The sequence below is a fragment of the Meles meles genome, chromosome 2 (genome assembly GCF_922984935.1).
Source record: "Meles meles chromosome 2, mMelMel3.1 paternal haplotype, whole genome shotgun sequence".
Classification (NCBI taxonomy): domain Eukaryota; kingdom Metazoa; phylum Chordata; class Mammalia; order Carnivora; family Mustelidae; genus Meles; species Meles meles.
Window position 1 is genome coordinate 89,572,639 of NC_060067.1, and position 17,797 is coordinate 89,590,435.

Genomic DNA, 17,797 nt, shown 5'->3' on the forward strand with positions numbered 1-17,797 from the left:
GCTATATTTCTTCTTATGAATTTTAGGCGTAAGTACTTTGATATCAAGTTCTCCTAGTAACTTGAAGTATTTCACAGAAATTCCACTATTTTACCTATGAATTATTTAAGTGAGAAGCAGTCATAACCAGAATTCCACCCATAATTTGATCTAGGTTTTAGTCAAAGTGAAATGCCAAAACTTCAATTTTTGATATAAAAATTATGAAAAGTTTTCTTGTTCTTTAAAGAAGATCCAGAACTGGGAAGATTTTCTTCCAATGGAAGAGGGAAAAAAACTGCATAAACAACTGCATACCACCTTTTGTAAAGTAAGTATTAATTTTGGTTTAGAGATTGGCTGAGGAATTTTAGTTTGCAACCTTAATTCCTCAGTTTTTCTTTACTAGAAGATTAATGTGATTCATTAACTCTGCTATAACATTTCTTATATTAAAATAAAAATAAAACCACGTACCTTCAAAACTATACATAAACACAGCTTTAGTTATACCCAACCTTGAGTATTATGGAATCAAAGGAATTCACACAAGTTACACATTGTAGCTTACAAATTTAGACACGTGAATTTATTCGTATCAATATTATTTTATGGCTGGAGTTCCTGTTTCTTGTTATCTACAACCTGTTGATCTATGTCATATGATGAACTGGATCTTACACATTTATCACTTCCTTTGAAGATCCCCACAGAGCAAAGATGCTTTATTTGGTCATTCACGAATCAATCATAGGAAAAAATCAGGTAGTAAACGAATCTTCAAATGCTAGACTATCAAGAAGAATGCCTAGTTGATTCACTTGCCAAGACTATTGAAAGCTGCAGTTTTTCACAAATATGACCTATCTTTAACTAAAAAGAGCCCTTATTTCAGAAAGTCCAATAACATTCCTATAAGCTAAGCATCTTTTGGTTTTACAAATGAAGACACTGTTTTTCTGTTTGTTTGTTTTTTTTTAATTAAAAAAATTCTAATCCTCATGTAGAAAATAAAAGGCACTCACAGGCATTCATCACTAGATCGCCACGAATTTCTGGTTTCCAGTCATCCCACGACGTCTCAAAGCCATCAGCAAAACGAATACAAAAGTTTTTGAAATGCCCTTTACTAACCAGAGATTCTGAAGAACAAGCAGTGATGAGAGTACTTTCAATGGTCAATACTAAAGCAGAACCAATGTCAAGGTCTCCAGTGTGATTAGACTGCAAAATATATTAAAAAATAAAAGACAGAATGTTTTAAATTTGTAAATTCTCACAGGATTCGTAGGAACAGAAGTTTAGAAAAAGTCAAGACTAGAAATCTTCATTAAAAAGCAGCTTAGAAAGTTGTCTACTTTTAAAATTTAAATTGTTGAAGTGAATACATATGCCATGAGCATCTTTTCTTTTTATTATGTTCAATTAGCCAGCATATAGTACATCATTAGTTTTTGATGTAGTGCTCAATGACTCATTAATTGCGTATAACACCCAGGGCTCATCACCACCCGTGCCCTCCTTAATACCCATCATCTGGTTACCCCATCCCACCAACCCCTCTTTTCTGTAACCCTCGGTTTGTTTTCGGAGTCCAGAGTCTCTCATGGTTTGTCTCTCTCTATCTAAGTTCTTCACATTCAGTTTTCCCTCCTTTCCTCTATGGTCCTCTATGCTATTCCTTATGTTCCACGAAAGAGTAGAATATTAGTTGTCTTCATCTTTTTTTTTTTTTTTAACTTGCAAAAGGTTAAAAAAGGTTAGAGGAGAGAGCATGAGCAGGTGAGGGGGAGAGGGAGACAATCTTAAGCAGAGTCCATTTGGCATAGAGCCCCAGCAGGGCTCCACGTGAGTCTCCATGTGGGGTTTGATCTCACTACCTTGAGATCATGACCTAAGCTGAAATCAACAGTGTGACACTTAACTGAGCCATGGAGGTGCCCCTAATTATCTAGTTTTCTATCCCAAGCTTCTGTTTTAGATAACTGCCTCTGGTGTATATGGCTTTCCTGAGCTCTGTCCATAATGCCATTAAAAAAACAACATTCTTCAACTCCTGAGGCATGTTGCCAATCACTGACCCAGAATTTTTCTTCACAATGTCTTGCTTAAAAATACTAAAAGTTAAACTCATTCAGCAACTGGTTATAGGTTAAGGTAAATTTTAACAGTAAAACAGACCACTGAATTTGATATAATTGTAACCTCTTAGGTTCAACCCCTGATAGGGGTTTATGGTCCTTTGTTTGTCTCATATGCATGTCCATAAATTATGAAAATTTTTGCTTTATCTGGTATACATAACTTGGAAATTTCATTACCATTAAATATGGCAGCTTACAGGCATTTTGAAATCCTCCACCTTATTTTATTTTATTTCTTTTCAGCGTAACAGAATTCATTGTTTTTGCACCACACCCAGTGCTCCATGCAATATGTGCCCTCCTTAATACCCACCACCAGGCTCACCCACTCTCCCACCCCCCCCCAAACCCTCAGGTTGTTTTTCAGAGTCCACAGTCTCTCATGGTTCATCTCCCCCTCCAACTTCCCTCAACTCCCTTCTCCTCTCCATCTCCCCATGTCCTCCATGTTATTTGTTATGCTCCACAAATAAGTGGAACCATATGATAATTGACTCTCTCTGCTTGACTTATTTCACTCAGCATAATCTCTTCCAGTCCCGTCCATGTTGATACAAAAGTTGGGTATTCATCCTTTCAGATGGAGGTATAATACTCCACAGTGTATATCCTCCACCCTATTTTAGATGAGGTTACTAAACATTATTAAACAATATTCTCAAATGTTCTTTTGCTTCTATTTTATTAACAATTATATGCCAAAGACTTGTTTGTTAAAAAACAAAACAATAAAAAGATTCTGAAAACAAAGCTGCTTATTTTTCCAGGTAAAAATTAAGATTCACCAGAGCACCTGGGTGGCACAGGGGGTTAATCCTCTGCCTTTGGCTCAGGTCATGAACCCAGGGTCCTGGGATCGAGCCCTGCATCGGGCTCTCTGCTCAAAGGGAAGCCTGCTTCCCCCTCTCTCTCTGCCTGTCTCTCTGCCTACTTCTGAACCCTCTCTCTGTCAAATAAACAAAATCTTAAAAAAAAAATTAAGATTTATCATATAGGTATCAATCTCGTCATAATTCTGTGACAAAGTGCTTCTGAGCAAAGTCTCATTAGATTCATATTTAATAATGGCTCAAGGAACCCAATCTTACTTGCTATTTACTAAACTCAAGTTATAAACTGTTAATCCAAAAAATTATTATACTCTATATACACAGAAATGGTAAGTAGAATGCTGTACTCTTAATCTTGGACTATGATTTGATTTTTTGTACCTGTGCGGTATTCGTGATGGGCAGGCATATTCCCAGATCATTCACAGTAAGCTGGAGGAAGAGAGTCCCAAAGGCCTGGGCTGATGTTTGCTGGATACCTGGTAGCATATCTACTACCTCCTTTGTAGCCATATGAATATCTTTATGTAAAGCCATTCGTTGTTCATTCCAGTTGTCATAGGCGGCCTTATAATTCAGCCAAAACAGCACAGCTTTTTATAATTAAGGTGGGTTGGAAAGAAAATTAAAATCAAAGCTGTAAGGCTACAAGGCAAGTAAAACTCAGTAGTTGTAAAATCTGGCTGATTAGTAAAAATTACTCCCACAAGAAAATTATAGCATTAGAATTAAAAAGGATCTAAGAGGATATAGTCAATTTGACAAATGAAAGCAGGCAACTGTATAATGGCAGAAAGAAGAAAATATTCCAGGTCCATTTTTTCACTTAACAGATTATTTGTGAAATGCCTATTAGACGTTATGTACTAGGATGCAACAGAAATGATATGAAAACAGAACATGGTCCCTGACCTTATAAAGCTTGCTGTTATACTGTTAAAAATTCTTGAAGGAGAGAAACCTAACAGTAGGAGTATACATTAAAAAGATAGGACCTGCAAAGAAAGGTCAAGACATCGAAGTCTGTAACAAGAATGGAACCTTAAGGGAAACCTTCATTTAATGCAGTGTAAAGAAGGTGGAACCTAAAGAGGGAGAAACTGAAGAGGCTACGGAAGCAGAAGGAAAAGCAAACGTCATGGAAACTAAGAGTAGAAAGTACTTTAAGGAGTTGTTGAAAGCTGATGACAGGTTAGTAAGATGTGGAATGAAAAAAAGTGCACAGAATTTAGCAAAATAAAACATTATATATAACACTGCCAAAAGAATAGTTTTCTAACAGACTTAACACCAGCTAATGCCTACCACCAATTTAAATCTTAAATGGTTTCATAAAAGGTTCTTCATTACTTCTACAATTCCAACATATATTAGACTCTATCTGTTCAGCCTTATTTCCTATTATTTTCTTTTATGAAAACTGCTACATGTTTTAGACTACTGTATTAATATACATTCATTTTCTTTCTCATTTGGTAAATATTTATTTAGTTTTTACTATAAGCTAGGGACTGTTCTAGACTGTCATATACAAAGGTAAATAAGACTAGCTTCATTTCCTTGTCTCCCTGGTGAACTCCTGACTCCAAGTCAAATCTGAAGGATTAGCTTCTCCTCTTAGAAACACAGGCAAAGTTAGAAGACTCCCTCAGTTGGGGAACAGGTATCTCCAACTCCTCTCTGTAGTGTACTTTGCTCTCTCCCACTGGACTGAGAGGTCCCTGAGGGCAGGGATCCTGTTTTCTATATCTCTATTCCACTTCCAGACAGTAAATGTTTACAGAATAAATGAATAAAGACAGTGCCAGAAAAATGGATGCAACAGTTTTTGAAACCAAAAACTTAGCATTACAATTAAAATTCTGAATCAGACATCCTATATATCCATGTAGAAAAGAAATGACTTTAAAAAAGTAAAGTAAGTTTAAAAAATGAATAAGCAAAACATTTTTCTTGGATGCTCACATTTCAGAATTAGGAGCCATTCAGCTATCAAGCATTTACACTGGTAAACTACAGATGATTTTTATCCAACATTGCCAAAACATTTCTAAATCCAACAAGATAGTGTTGATGGACTTTATCTTACCTCTGTCAAAGGCCACAGGTTGTGCATAAACAATTGGTCTATTCAAGGTAATAAGCACAGCTTCCCTATCTGAAGAACCACTGATTTCTTCTCGGAGGGCATTTCTTAATCCAATTCTGGTTTTAAAATAAGCAACTTGATGAAAATCAGAACCAGCTTCCTCATAAACCTAAAATAAAATTAAAAGCTCAATAAAAGCAAGTAATGGAAGACATTTTGATAAAAAACCTAAAAGTTTTAACAATTAATAGTATTATTCATCAAATGAACTACTGTATACTTTTCTCAGTTTTATTTGTCAATGATACATTCCTTATATTCTATACCATAAACACCTGAAATTAATAAAGAACATGAATGGGTAAATAAAAAGTAAGTATGAAGTCATACATAAAATTCATAGAAAAGCTAGAACAAGGTCTATATTCCTTTTTTGTTTGTTTGTTTTGTTTTTTATTTGATAGAGAATATAAGTAGGCAGAGAAGAAGGCAGAAAGAGAAGGGGAAGCGGGCTCCCCGCTGAGCAGGGAGCCCAAAGCATGGCTCGATTCTAGGACCCCGGGTTCATGACCTGAGCCAAAGGCAGAGGCTTTAACCCACTGAGCCACCCAGGCCCTCCAAGGTCCATATTCGTAATGTCAACATATTAACTGTTCTAAGATAATTAGATCCTTTCTTTTCTTAATATGTGTTTCCATTTGGAAAAAAATTACTGTTTTTTTAAAAATGGCAAGAAATTTTTCTTCATTTCCCCACATAATGTTTAATACAGCCATTCAATTTAGAAAGTACAACTGATAATCCTTTAATTAATTCTTCAAATAAAAGAAGGAAAAAGGTTAAAATCTACATAATAATTTCTAGCAAAATAAGAATAAAAAAAATGCCCCAATGAGCTATGAAAATTTTACTTTTAAAAAACAAAATCTGATTTATTACTGTGAATGTGTATGTATGTGTGTGTACAACTTTCTATACATATATACACATACATGTATAGACATATATACACATATGTGTATACACTTATATACAAATATGTGTGTAATATATATGTGTACATACATACGTAAAACCTGGTATATGTAAAGCTTTCTATGTTTAATATTACAGTATGCAAAACTTGCCAATATTAAACAGGCAGTTAAGAAACTTAGTAACATTTTAAAAACTGACCAATTGTTAGTACACAGTGCTAAAATAAAAAAAAATTCTAACAAAATCAAGAGCAATTATAAACAAGTATTTATGAAGATGCTGAATTAAGCTTCATGAGATTGCACTTGCACTAAACTATAGCAATACTCCACCCAAAAACACTCAATGAAATGCCAAACTAAAACTGTAAAGGCCTTCTTTTTTTTTTTTTTTTAAAGATTTTATTTATTTGAAAGAGAGAGAGAGATCACAAGTAGGCAGTAGGCAGAGAGGCAGGCAGAGAGAGAGGGGGAAGCAGGCTCCCCGCTGAGCAGAGAGCCCGATGTGGGGCTTGATCCCAGGACCCTGGGACATGCCTGAGCCGAAGGCAGAGGCTTAACCCACTGAGCCACCCAGGCGCCCCATGTATAGGCCTTCTTAAATGACATCTTTCTCCAATTTAAAATTGGAAATTTAGGAATGTTACATTCTTTTTTAAAGTATAAAGTAATTCAAATTTACATACATTTATATAATTATATATAATATATAATATAATATTAAATATATGTATTTAAAAGCCAAAATTCTAATATCAGCATATTCTGTACTCACCTGATGTTTGACAATTTGTCCTAATGCCAGATTTAAATCCACTTGACATTTACCAAACAGTTTCAAATAGCTGCTACTCCCTGGTGAAGCTTTGGTTTGAAGTCGGTTCGAAAGTTCCAGCTCTATCAATCCAGTTTCAAATCTCACAGCTCTCATTGATGGAGTAGTGGCTGTTACTTGAATACCCTAGAGCAGGGAATTTTTTAACTCTTAAATTTTATTTTAATACTTTGTACTTTACATCTGAATTGTTCATGAGTTAAATTCGTTAATTATAATTAATCGTTAGGTGACAGTATTTTAACACTGCTATCTTTTTTTTTTTTTAAAGATTTTATTTATTTATTTGACAGAGATCACAAGCAGGCAGAGAGGCAGGCAGAGAAAGAGGGGGAAGCAAGCCCTCCACTGAGCAGAGAGCCCGATGTGGGGCTTGATCCCAGGACCCTGAGACCATGACCCGAGCCAAAGGCAGAGGCCTAACCCACTGAACCACCCAGGCGCCCCAACATTGCTATCTTAAGTACTGGAAATATTAAGGTTTCTATTAAGGTACTACTGTTAATTGGACAAATGTACAAAATACTTCTTACAGAGTAACTTACAGCTATAATAATTAGAAAAAATTGATATATTTATCAGAAGGGGCAGTTAAATAAATTGTTACAACTGTATAAAAGATAGGACAGCTATTAAGGAAGATAAAGTTGATCTATATGTTCTGACATGAAAAGGTATCCAAGCATAAATATATGCATAAACATATGCATATATAAAAGTACAAACAGAGAAAAGTCCTAAAGGACATTCAATTGCTAAAGCTTTTCCTCTTGAGTGGATGGGATCATACTTCATTTTTATTTTCTACTCACACATTTATGTATAATATGAATTCCTACAATGAGAATACATTAAATATTTAGAAAAATACTTCGAAAAGTATAATTACTTATATGTTACCTTAAACTGCAAGTTCAGAGAATAGAGTAGAATTTTAGGCTTATCTCCATCTGTTGTTCCATCATGTTCATTCCAAAGAGGAATAGGCTGCTCCCCACCTAAAAAGATTAAATAATTGAGGGTCTGGGGCAATCACTTTAAGAGGAAAATAATAATAATTTTGTGCAAAAACAGTTATTTTCTTTTTTCTGATCATTAACTTATTCTTTAGTACAGACTGTAGCCATGACACATTTCACTGACACAGATTTTTGTAAGTTAGGGATAATACTGCATATATAGGCATTTATTAAGAACATTTTATAAGGACTAAAAACATTATGTGTATAATTAAACAAATGTAATTATATATCTCAGAAAATGTATCTGAGGGGAAAAAAGTAAACTGAATTGATTTCTTAAACCAAATACGTGAACCTGTTATTTACATTTATATATGCTGCAAACAAGATTAAAAGAAAAAATAAAGATGATGAAATTTTTTTATTTTCTAAATTTTAAATTTATTTATTTTTTTCAGTGTAACAGTATTCATTGAAGATGATGAAATTTTAAAATAAGGTAATACGTCCTAATAATAAAGAGTGTGACAGCAAAGGTTTGTCCTACAAATTAAAAAAAAAAAAAGGAGGAAAATTTCCTCAATTTAAAAATATCTACAAAGGTCTACAGTTAAAATGATATGCTCAATCATGAAAAGCCTGAAACTTCCCTAGGCTTAGATAAAGTATAAGGCAAGGATGACTCCTCTTACCATTTCTGTTCAACATCATACGTAAAGTCCTAGCTAATGCAATAATACAAGAAAAGGAAAGAAAAGATACAGAGTTTGGGAAGGAGAAAATAAAATTATCTTTGTTGTTCACAAATGACAAGATTATATATGTGGAAAATCTGACAAAACTGACAAAAAAAAACACAAAAAACAACAAAACTGCTGGAACCCATAAGGGATTATTGCAAGGCTACAGGATTACAAGGTTACAGGTCAATCACTTTTCTGTATACTGTATAATGTATACTATATACTGTATAATGAAGAGTGGAATTTGAAGTTAAAAACACAATTCCTCTTATATTAACATCACAAAAGTTAAGTTAATCAGGTATAAATTAACAATATATGAATAAGATCTACATGAGGAAAACTAAAATTCTGAGGAAAGTATCAAAGAAGAACTAAATAAATGGAGAGGTATTTCATGTTCATAAACAAGAAAACTCAATATTGTCAAGATGTCAGTTCTTCCCAATTTCAGTTTTAAATTCAATGCAATTCCAATCAAAATCTAGCAAGTTATTTTGTGGATATCAACAAATTGATTCTAAAGTATGTATGGAAAGACAAAAGACCCAGAATAGCCAAGGAGAACAAAACTAGAGCACTGACACTTTCTGACTTCAAGACTACAGTAGACAAGGGAGTGTGGGGTTGGTGAAAGAACAAACAAATAATACATCACTGGAACAAAATGAAAAGCCGAGAAACAGACCCAAACAGTGAACTGATCTTTGACAAAAACAAAAAGGCAATACAATGAAGGAAAGTCAGTTTTTTCAGTAGACGATGCTGGGGTAAGTGGATACTGACATGCAAAAAAAATGAATCTAGACATAGACCTTATACCTTTCACAAAAATTAACTCTAAATGGGTCACAGATAAAAATGTAAAATGTAAAACTATAAAGTCCTATAAAATAACATAAGATAAAACATAAATAATCTTCCATATGGTGAGGACTTTTTAGATACAACACCAAAGGCATAATCCATGAAAGAAAGAACTGATAAACTACACTTCACTAAAATTAAGAACTTCTATTCTACAAAAGACAATGTCAAGAGAATGAGAAGACAAACTGTAACTGGGAGAAAATAATTCCAAAAAATACATGTGATAAAGGACTGTTGTCTAAAAATATGCGAAGAACTCTAAAAACTAAAAAAGATAACAAACATGATTAAAAAATGGGCCAGGGGCACCTGGGTGGCTCAGTGGGTTAAAGCCTCTGCCTTTGGCTCAGGTCATGATCCTGGAGTCCTGGGATCAAGCCCTGCATGGGGCTCTCTGCTCAGCAGGGAGTCTGCTTCCCCCTCTCTCTCTGCCTGCCTCTCTGCCTGCTTGTGATGTCTATCAAATAAATGAATAAAATCTTCAAAAAAAAAAAAAATGGGCCAAAGACCTTAACAGACATTTCACCTAAAAAGATACACAGATGGTAAATAAGCACAAGAAAAGGTCCTTTACAGAGCATCATCATATCATCAGGAAATGAAAATTAAAACAATAGTAAGATACCACTATAAATCCATTAGAATAGCCAAAATTTGGAACACTGAAACACCAAATGCTGATAACGATATGAAGCAGCAATATCCCTCATTCATTCTTGGTGAGAATGCAAAACAGTATAGCCACTTTGGATGATTTTGGTAGTTTCCTATTAAATTAAACATATTCTTACCGTATGACCCAGCAATCATACTCCTTGGTTGCAATCCAAAGGAGATGAAAATTTATGTCCACACAAAAGCTTACATACAGATGTTTGTAGCAGCTTTATTCATAATTGCCAAAATGTGGAAGCGACCAAGGGACGGATAAATAGGTAGAGCACTAAGAAGTTTTAGGGCAGTGAAACTACTCTGTAGGATACTATAATGGTAGATACATGTCATTATTCATTTGTCTAAAGCCACAAAGTGTACAACACCAAGAGTGAACCCTAATGTAAACGATGGACTTTGGGTGATAATGGTGTGCGGATGCAGATTCATCAGTTGTAACTCAAGTGCCAGTCTGGTGGGGAACGTTGATAATGGGGGAGGCTATACATGACTGGAGGCAGGAGATACCCGGGAATTTCTGTAACTTCCCTCAATTTGCTGTGGAACAAAAATTGCTCTAAAAGTTAATTTTTAAAAAAAGCCTATTTGTTTTGTTGATCCTATCACTGCCTTGAGTATCTTTTATGTAGTCACAGAAATTTTTTTCTCTTAAAATTTAAAAGCAAGAGTTCTGCCTCTTACAAAATATACTGCACCATAATTTTAGCTTACAGAAATATTAGAGACACTATTAGTTATATTAACTCTACATTTTTTTTACCTCATTTTAAATTAAATATATAATTGGCCCAATTCTCAGAAGGTAACCTCCTTATATATTTCTAAGATGGCTGTCCATATTCAAAACTAAATCTCTTCTGTTTACTAGGTCAGTGCTTATCTACATCTTTCTAAAACCCAGAGAGTCTGTGGACAGTAAAATTGTAAGAACTGATTCCTCAAAAAAAGAATTTTACTAACAAACTTAATGATTGCTGTAATGAGTATTTCTATACAACAGAAAATGCCTAGAGCTAAATTTAATATTAAAGACAAGCATAAGGAAAAAGTGTAAGAAATAAAGAAATAAGGCAATAACTATGAAGATTATGGTAAAGTAGGGAAGCAATACAGAGATTAGAATACTAAGAAACTTGGCTACAAGGGTTCAAAGTATTCCCTCTCAATAGCACTCTCCGGTTTTGTAAAATCTCTGCTCCATAAGGTCCTGGGGCCAGCTAGATGATAAATGACTTACTTTCAGCTCTTTTCCTAGAGTTCACTCTATTGTCAGGAAGAAATGGTTCAGGGATTAGACCTAGCCACTGAATGACTTTGGTATCTGGATTCTTCACAGTGATTAGTAAACATTCATGGTTAGAACGTTAATTTCTAGTTTTCCTTTCCAGCTCATTCTCCATAGACCTAGGAATATACTTGCAATTCCTCACTGACTGCAATTCGGAAGTTAAGAAAAGCCTTTCCTTATGGAGGGCACGTATTGCATGGAGCACTAGGTGTGGTGCATAAACAATGAATTTTGGAACACTGAAAAGAAATAAAAGAAAAGAAAAGAAAAGCTTTTCTTTCTCTTTCATCAAAACTACCTTAAGGGCAACTCATAGTGCTAGTCTGATACTAGAACTCTACAATGTTAGCTTTTTAACCATCAAAGATTCAAAATTACTTTAAGAGTCTATTTATTTAAAAAAAGAGTCTATATATTTTTATGTTTTTTCATTATACATATTTAGTAACAACAGACTTGAAAATATTCTTTAGAACTCATACAAACCAACCAGCTTAAAATATTCTTAACTTCCATATCTCAATTTTCTAATGCAATTTTAATCAGGTAAATGGGCCACATTAAAACTTCTGTATATTCCCCAAACAGAGGCACCTTCAGTGGCAGAAAGAACTTTGCTATTTATTTTTTCTTCTTACTTAATGGTTTGTATTCAACTATTTTCAGAAAAATTCCAAGGCTACCAATTGAGCTAATTTTTTAAAACTTAACTTGTGAAATTCTATAGCTCTACTGTGCCTCTTCAATATAATCATTTAGTAGTTCCCTGACTTCAGATAAAATCAGAACCAGCCCATGAGAATCAGGAAAATCTGTTCACATGGGTACTACACAATTTAATTCCCTACTGCAATGAGTTTTGTCCCCCTTTGGGGCCTTATTGAATACTTGTCCTTAAGCTCTACCTGCATCTTCTCTACCTCTCCTTTCTTGCCGAAGAGATTTCATTTATGAGGTTTGGGAACAGGATTTCTTCTGTAGAGTCTTTTCTGATTTCTTCAACTAGTTTAGCTTCTCCTCTGGCACAGACACAGCACCCTGTTCTTGTCATTCATAGAACTCATTAAAATTATAATTGAATACCCAAATACTTAATAAATCTGTTAAGTGAATGAATTTATTCATCAACATGGAGGAATCTCCTCTTGATAGTAATTTGTAGATGTGGCTTCACTATTATTTTAACATGATTATATCCATACTGGAAATATTTAGTCTCAAGAATTTTTATGCAGTCAACTTATTTTCCATTCTAATACCTCTTAAAACTTTATCTTATGAATATGATATACTTTTATGTATATGTATATGTAAAGCATATGACCACTTTATCTTATGAATCTTTTTAAAATCAAACATATATTTCCTCTTTAAATATAAAACTGTTATTAAGATGCTCATTTGTAATCTACTTTTGATGCATAATAAAAATATAAGGGTTACTACAGATGATTTACTGGGTAACAAGCAGAGTCATCATATGGTATAAAGTTAAAATCTTATCTTGATCCATATCTTGCTCCCAAATGAGTAATATAAGTTTGGTTAATAGACATATACTGTTAGCTCTTCTTGTGGGGGTGGGGAAGAAGCATAAAGGAGCTTTGTGAAATTTATAAATCATAAATGTATATATTATACAATGACAAAAGTAATAAGCAAAAGAATCTGTAGGTGGAAAAGCCAGAAAAGGAATGCAGAGTTTTAGGGAGTTACTCAACAACTATATCTAAATGATAAGATCAATACTCATACCACAGATAAATGAAACATCATGGGCCCACTGAGAATAAAAATCTGCTATATATTCTATATTACAAGGTACCAGATTATCTTACCAGAAACTTTCTGTATTACTTCATTAACTTCCTTCATGAACACTTTCTGTACAAATACCAAGTGGTTTAGAAGATCAGTTGTGAGATTATGTTCAAAGGAACCAACCTGCCAAGCAAAATCAGAATATTAGATTAACAATATTCACTATATTAGTTGTAAATACCTCTTTTGCTCACATAGGTCAACCCAAACTCTGAAGAAAAACAATGAATTATCAACATATTATTTGAAAAACAGGTTAAAAAAATATTCAGATCGCCCAATATTTACTGGTCTGACATTATCATGGGTCATTCCTTAATTTTTTTTTAATAACAGGAGTCAATAAAGTATCTTTTTTCTATCTTTCAAGAGTGAATGAAATTTATACTTTATGTAACCTGCTAATCTCAAAACTGAAATTTTGTCTAGAGTACTTTTTATTTTCAATGACTACTATTATAGTTAGTGGTAGAACCATGGACAAGTATCATTACACGTGAAAGTAAATTTATTTGCACATTCAAATATTTATTGACCATCTACTTTGTACATCATTATATGTTAAGGACATAGCTGTGAATAAAAACAACAAAATCATGGCTCTCATGAGGCTAATATTCGCATGAAATAGCAAATCAGATATATTCAACCAGCTTTGATATATCTCTTTAATTAGTATAAAGTGTAAGATTTCTGGGAAGAATTGAAGCTGAGTATTATAGTAAAGATAAGTTGAAACACCCTTATGAGAAAGACAAATGCTTCAAACTTGCCACTTTGTTAGCAGCAATGGCCACAGTCGCCAAACTGTGGAAAGAACCAAGATGCCCTTCAGTGGACGAATGGATAAGGAAGATGTGGTCCATATACACTATGGAGTATTATGCCTCCATCAGAAAGGATGTATACCCAACTTTTGTATCAACATAGACGGGACTGGAAGAGATTACGCTGAGTGAAATAAGTCAAGCAGAGAGAGTCAATTATCATATGGTTTCACTTACTTGTGGAGCATAAGAAATAACACGGAGGACATGGGGCGAGACGGAGAGGAGATGGGAGTTGGGGGAAACTGGAGGGGGAGACTAACCATGAGAGACTATGGACTCTGAAAAACAATATCAGGGTTTTGAAGGGGCGGGGGATGGGAGTTTGGGTGCACCTGGTAGTGGGTATTATGGAGGACACATATTGCATGGAGCACTGGGTATTGTGCAAAAACAATGAATACTGTTACGCTGAAAATAAAAAATTTAAAATAAAAAAAAATTTAGAAAAAGACACGTATATCTCACTGTGATTTTGTACTTTAATACACCACATATATTCAGGCTAAAAAACAAATTAAGAAATCAAAATAGATTTAGTAGTCTTTACTTAAATGAGAAGTCACATAAAGTCTAAGTTGCACCAGTCACTTTTTATTTTGTATAGAGTAGTACAGAATGGGCTAAGATGAGTTTCATGTGTATTTATTTTAAGCCACAGTAAAACAGGCAACTGTCTGAGGAATGCAACTTTAGATTCTTTCAAGAGTCTGTATTTAACTGCATTCGTAGCAAATCTGGGATTGTGTTCTTCCCCAATTACAAACTTTATACCTCACTAATAGCCAATATTAGTAAGGAATTATGCAACATACTGTATCAGATTTATTTTCTGTCAAATGAGGTATTAAGAATAGTATTGCTAGAGTTTGGAGCACGTATTTTTCAGAATAGAAAACACAAACAAAATATGCTTTATAATCTACCTTTTAAATAAATATCTGACTTCTAGAATTTTATATACTATTTTTTTTATTTTTATTTTTTCTCATTTTATTTATTTTTTCAGCGTAACAGTATTCATTCTTTTTGCACAACACCCAGTGCTCCATGCAAAACGTGCCCTCCCCATTACCCACCACCTGTTCCCCCAACCTCCCACCCCTGACCCTGCAAAACCCTCAGGTTGCCCCAACCTCCCACCCCTGACCCTTCAAAACCCTCAGGTTGTTTTTCAGAGTCCATAGTCTCTTATGGTTCGCCTCCCCTCCCCAATGTCCATAGCCCACTCCCCCTCTCCCAATCCCACCTCCCCCCAGCAACCCCCAGTTTGTTTTGTGAGATTAAGAGTCATTTATGGTTTGTCTCCCTCCCAATCCCATCTTGTTTCATTTACTCTTCTCCTATCCCCCTACCCCCCCGTGTTGCTATATACTATTTTTTTTGTACACTCACTTTTCATATAAAGAAATCCTAACCTTTAGAGAGGCAGCAGGTTAAGCAGTGTCTAAAGAAGGTAAACCAAACTTAAATATCTCCCATAGCGCTAATATTTCTAGCAAAGAACTCAAAGAGCACTCTCACAGATGCTTCACATTCTAGAGAGTAAAACTTACAAAAAGAAATAGTTAGAAAGTTGCTTTTTGATAAAGTTGCCACTGTTTCTGACAAACTGACAAAGAAAGCTGACACCCACACTGTGTAAGAATTCTACATTGCTCATTTGACTGTGGAAAGATTTAGGGAAGTTATTTCATTCCTTTCAGCTTTAACTTTCTGCTATATTAAATTAGCATAATAACAGATGACTTGCTTACCACAAGTCAAGTAAAAAATATGTATCAGAAGGTTTTTTAAACTTATGACAGTTGTAACAATATAAAGTGAAAAAATAATGATGGAATCACATATGCTGGTTTTCAACTTCCCTTAGTAAAGAAATTAGTCTGAATTTAACTGTAATTATTTTATTTGTATGACCTTTAGATTGCTAATAAATATGAAAAAAAGATTGTTAATAATTATGTCTTCCTGATGAATCATGTAACCTCCTGAAGCCTCAGATTTTTCACTTACAAAATGAGAACAAATATATATGCCTCTTAGGATTGATTGAAGTATTATACAAGTCAATGCATATAAGTGCTATTAGCTTTTTTATAACCAAATGAACCATAAAGTATTAAGGAGAAAGATATGAAACCTAATGTAAGAAGTACAAATTCAAAGATGAGTAATAAAAAAAGCATATTTACATAAAACTATAGAGAGACAGAAATATACGCACATGTGTACAAACACATACCCCAGGTTTGGTATAAAATTCTATAAGAATAAATGATTTAATGATCTGTCCTGAAAGTTAGACCTAAAGCTTCAAGACTCCTAAATGACAAAGCATAAGGGAATTAAAAAGTACTTACTTCTGCCACACAACGTAGATAATTTCCCTGTAAATAGTACCCTTGTTTAGAAGGTAGTTCATCAATACTCCACACCTGATCTGAATAACTATCATGTTCTTCCATTATGTATTTCCCTGACATAGTAACAGGAGGAAGGTTGAGACTGGCAGAAGGAGGAATGGTTGACATATCTGTGGCAGAAACTTTCGAAGTAAAACGTAATCTGTGATTTGGCAGCTCAAATGTAAACCTGGTCTGTGCACCTATAAGACATAAGAAAAGTTACTGTTTGTTCAGTGCTCATTCACTCCTTTGTTCAAAAAATGATTTCTAAAAAAATGCATACATATCCCAAATAAAACAAATCCTTATATATACGCATGGGTACAACAGTCAGTCAGTATTATTACGCCAGAAAGTATTATTTATTAAGCCTACAAAGTGCCAGAGAAACACCTACTAATGTTCTTTATTTCACAGAAGGTAGAACAGAAAGAAACTGTCCTTATCACAGAAGAGTTTTAACAAGAGAAATTAAGTGTAAAAAAAATTATCATCCATATTCACATTCATTCTGCTTTATTAGCAGAGAAGTCAGCACCTAACAACTAGGCTCCTATAAGTGATTCAGTGAAAACTATTAAATCTTTGTACTCACTGAAAATATTCACCAGGTATAAAATTATGCAAACACATGTATTTTTGACCTTAACAATAATTATTAACAGGACCATATACCAAATAAGGATATGCTGTGAGTTTTAGTTTACTAAAACTACTGTTGGTTCTAAACACTTAAATCAATAATTTGGCATGCAATTGTTCAAATAATTATAAATATACAACCATATTATTATTCAAGCCATATTTCTCCAGCTATTTATGAAGGTATTAAGGAGTAGAAAAAGCCTTGTTAAAATCAAGATCTATTATCACCCATTGTATATACTGTGTAATGTATACACACATGCTCCTTTGCAACCAATAAAGTCTTACACTGTTCTTTTTTTCCTTTTTTTAACATATACTGTATTATTTGTTTCAGGGGTACAGGTCTGTGATTCATCAGTCTTACACAATTCACAGCACTCACCATAGCATATACCCTCGCCAATGTCCATAACCCAGCCATCCCAACCCTCCCACACCACTCCCCTCCAGCAACCCTCAGTTTGTTTCCTGAGATTAAGTCTTAAACTGTTCTATATATTACCAATTCTCTCCACTCAAACATCATTAGTTTATTTTGCCTATATATATATTATAATTTAATAAATGTGCCTAGTGCTCTCAATTGTGTCAGAAATAATTTTCTTTTTTCAAAATACTAGTAAAAAAGATCACTCATATGTTACATTCACTGTATTCACTAACTATACAATAATGTTTATACTTGAAATGAGTTAGGCATA

At 34.0% G+C, this 17,797-nt stretch overlaps 1 protein-coding gene across 10 annotated transcripts in view; it reads right to left on the reverse strand.

Moving 5' to 3' along the window:
- KIAA1109 (KIAA1109 ortholog) overlaps window positions 1-17,797 on the reverse strand; it is a 217,396-nt gene that overhangs the window by 48,331 nt on the left and 151,268 nt on the right. For all 10 annotated transcript variants that reach the window (XM_045987369.1, XM_045987360.1, XM_045987353.1 and 7 more), the window contains 7 exons: window positions 16,404-16,648; window positions 13,231-13,336; window positions 7,755-7,852; window positions 6,795-6,980; window positions 5,043-5,211; window positions 3,335-3,546; window positions 1,005-1,203 (listed from right to left, as the gene is read on the reverse strand). In XM_045987369.1, coding sequence (XP_045843325.1) covers window positions 1,005-1,203; window positions 3,335-3,546; window positions 5,043-5,211; window positions 6,795-6,980; window positions 7,755-7,852; window positions 13,231-13,336; window positions 16,404-16,648 — 1,215 coding nt within the window. The remainder of the gene's footprint in view (window positions 1-1,004; window positions 1,204-3,334; window positions 3,547-5,042; window positions 5,212-6,794; window positions 6,981-7,754; window positions 7,853-13,230; window positions 13,337-16,403; window positions 16,649-17,797) is intronic.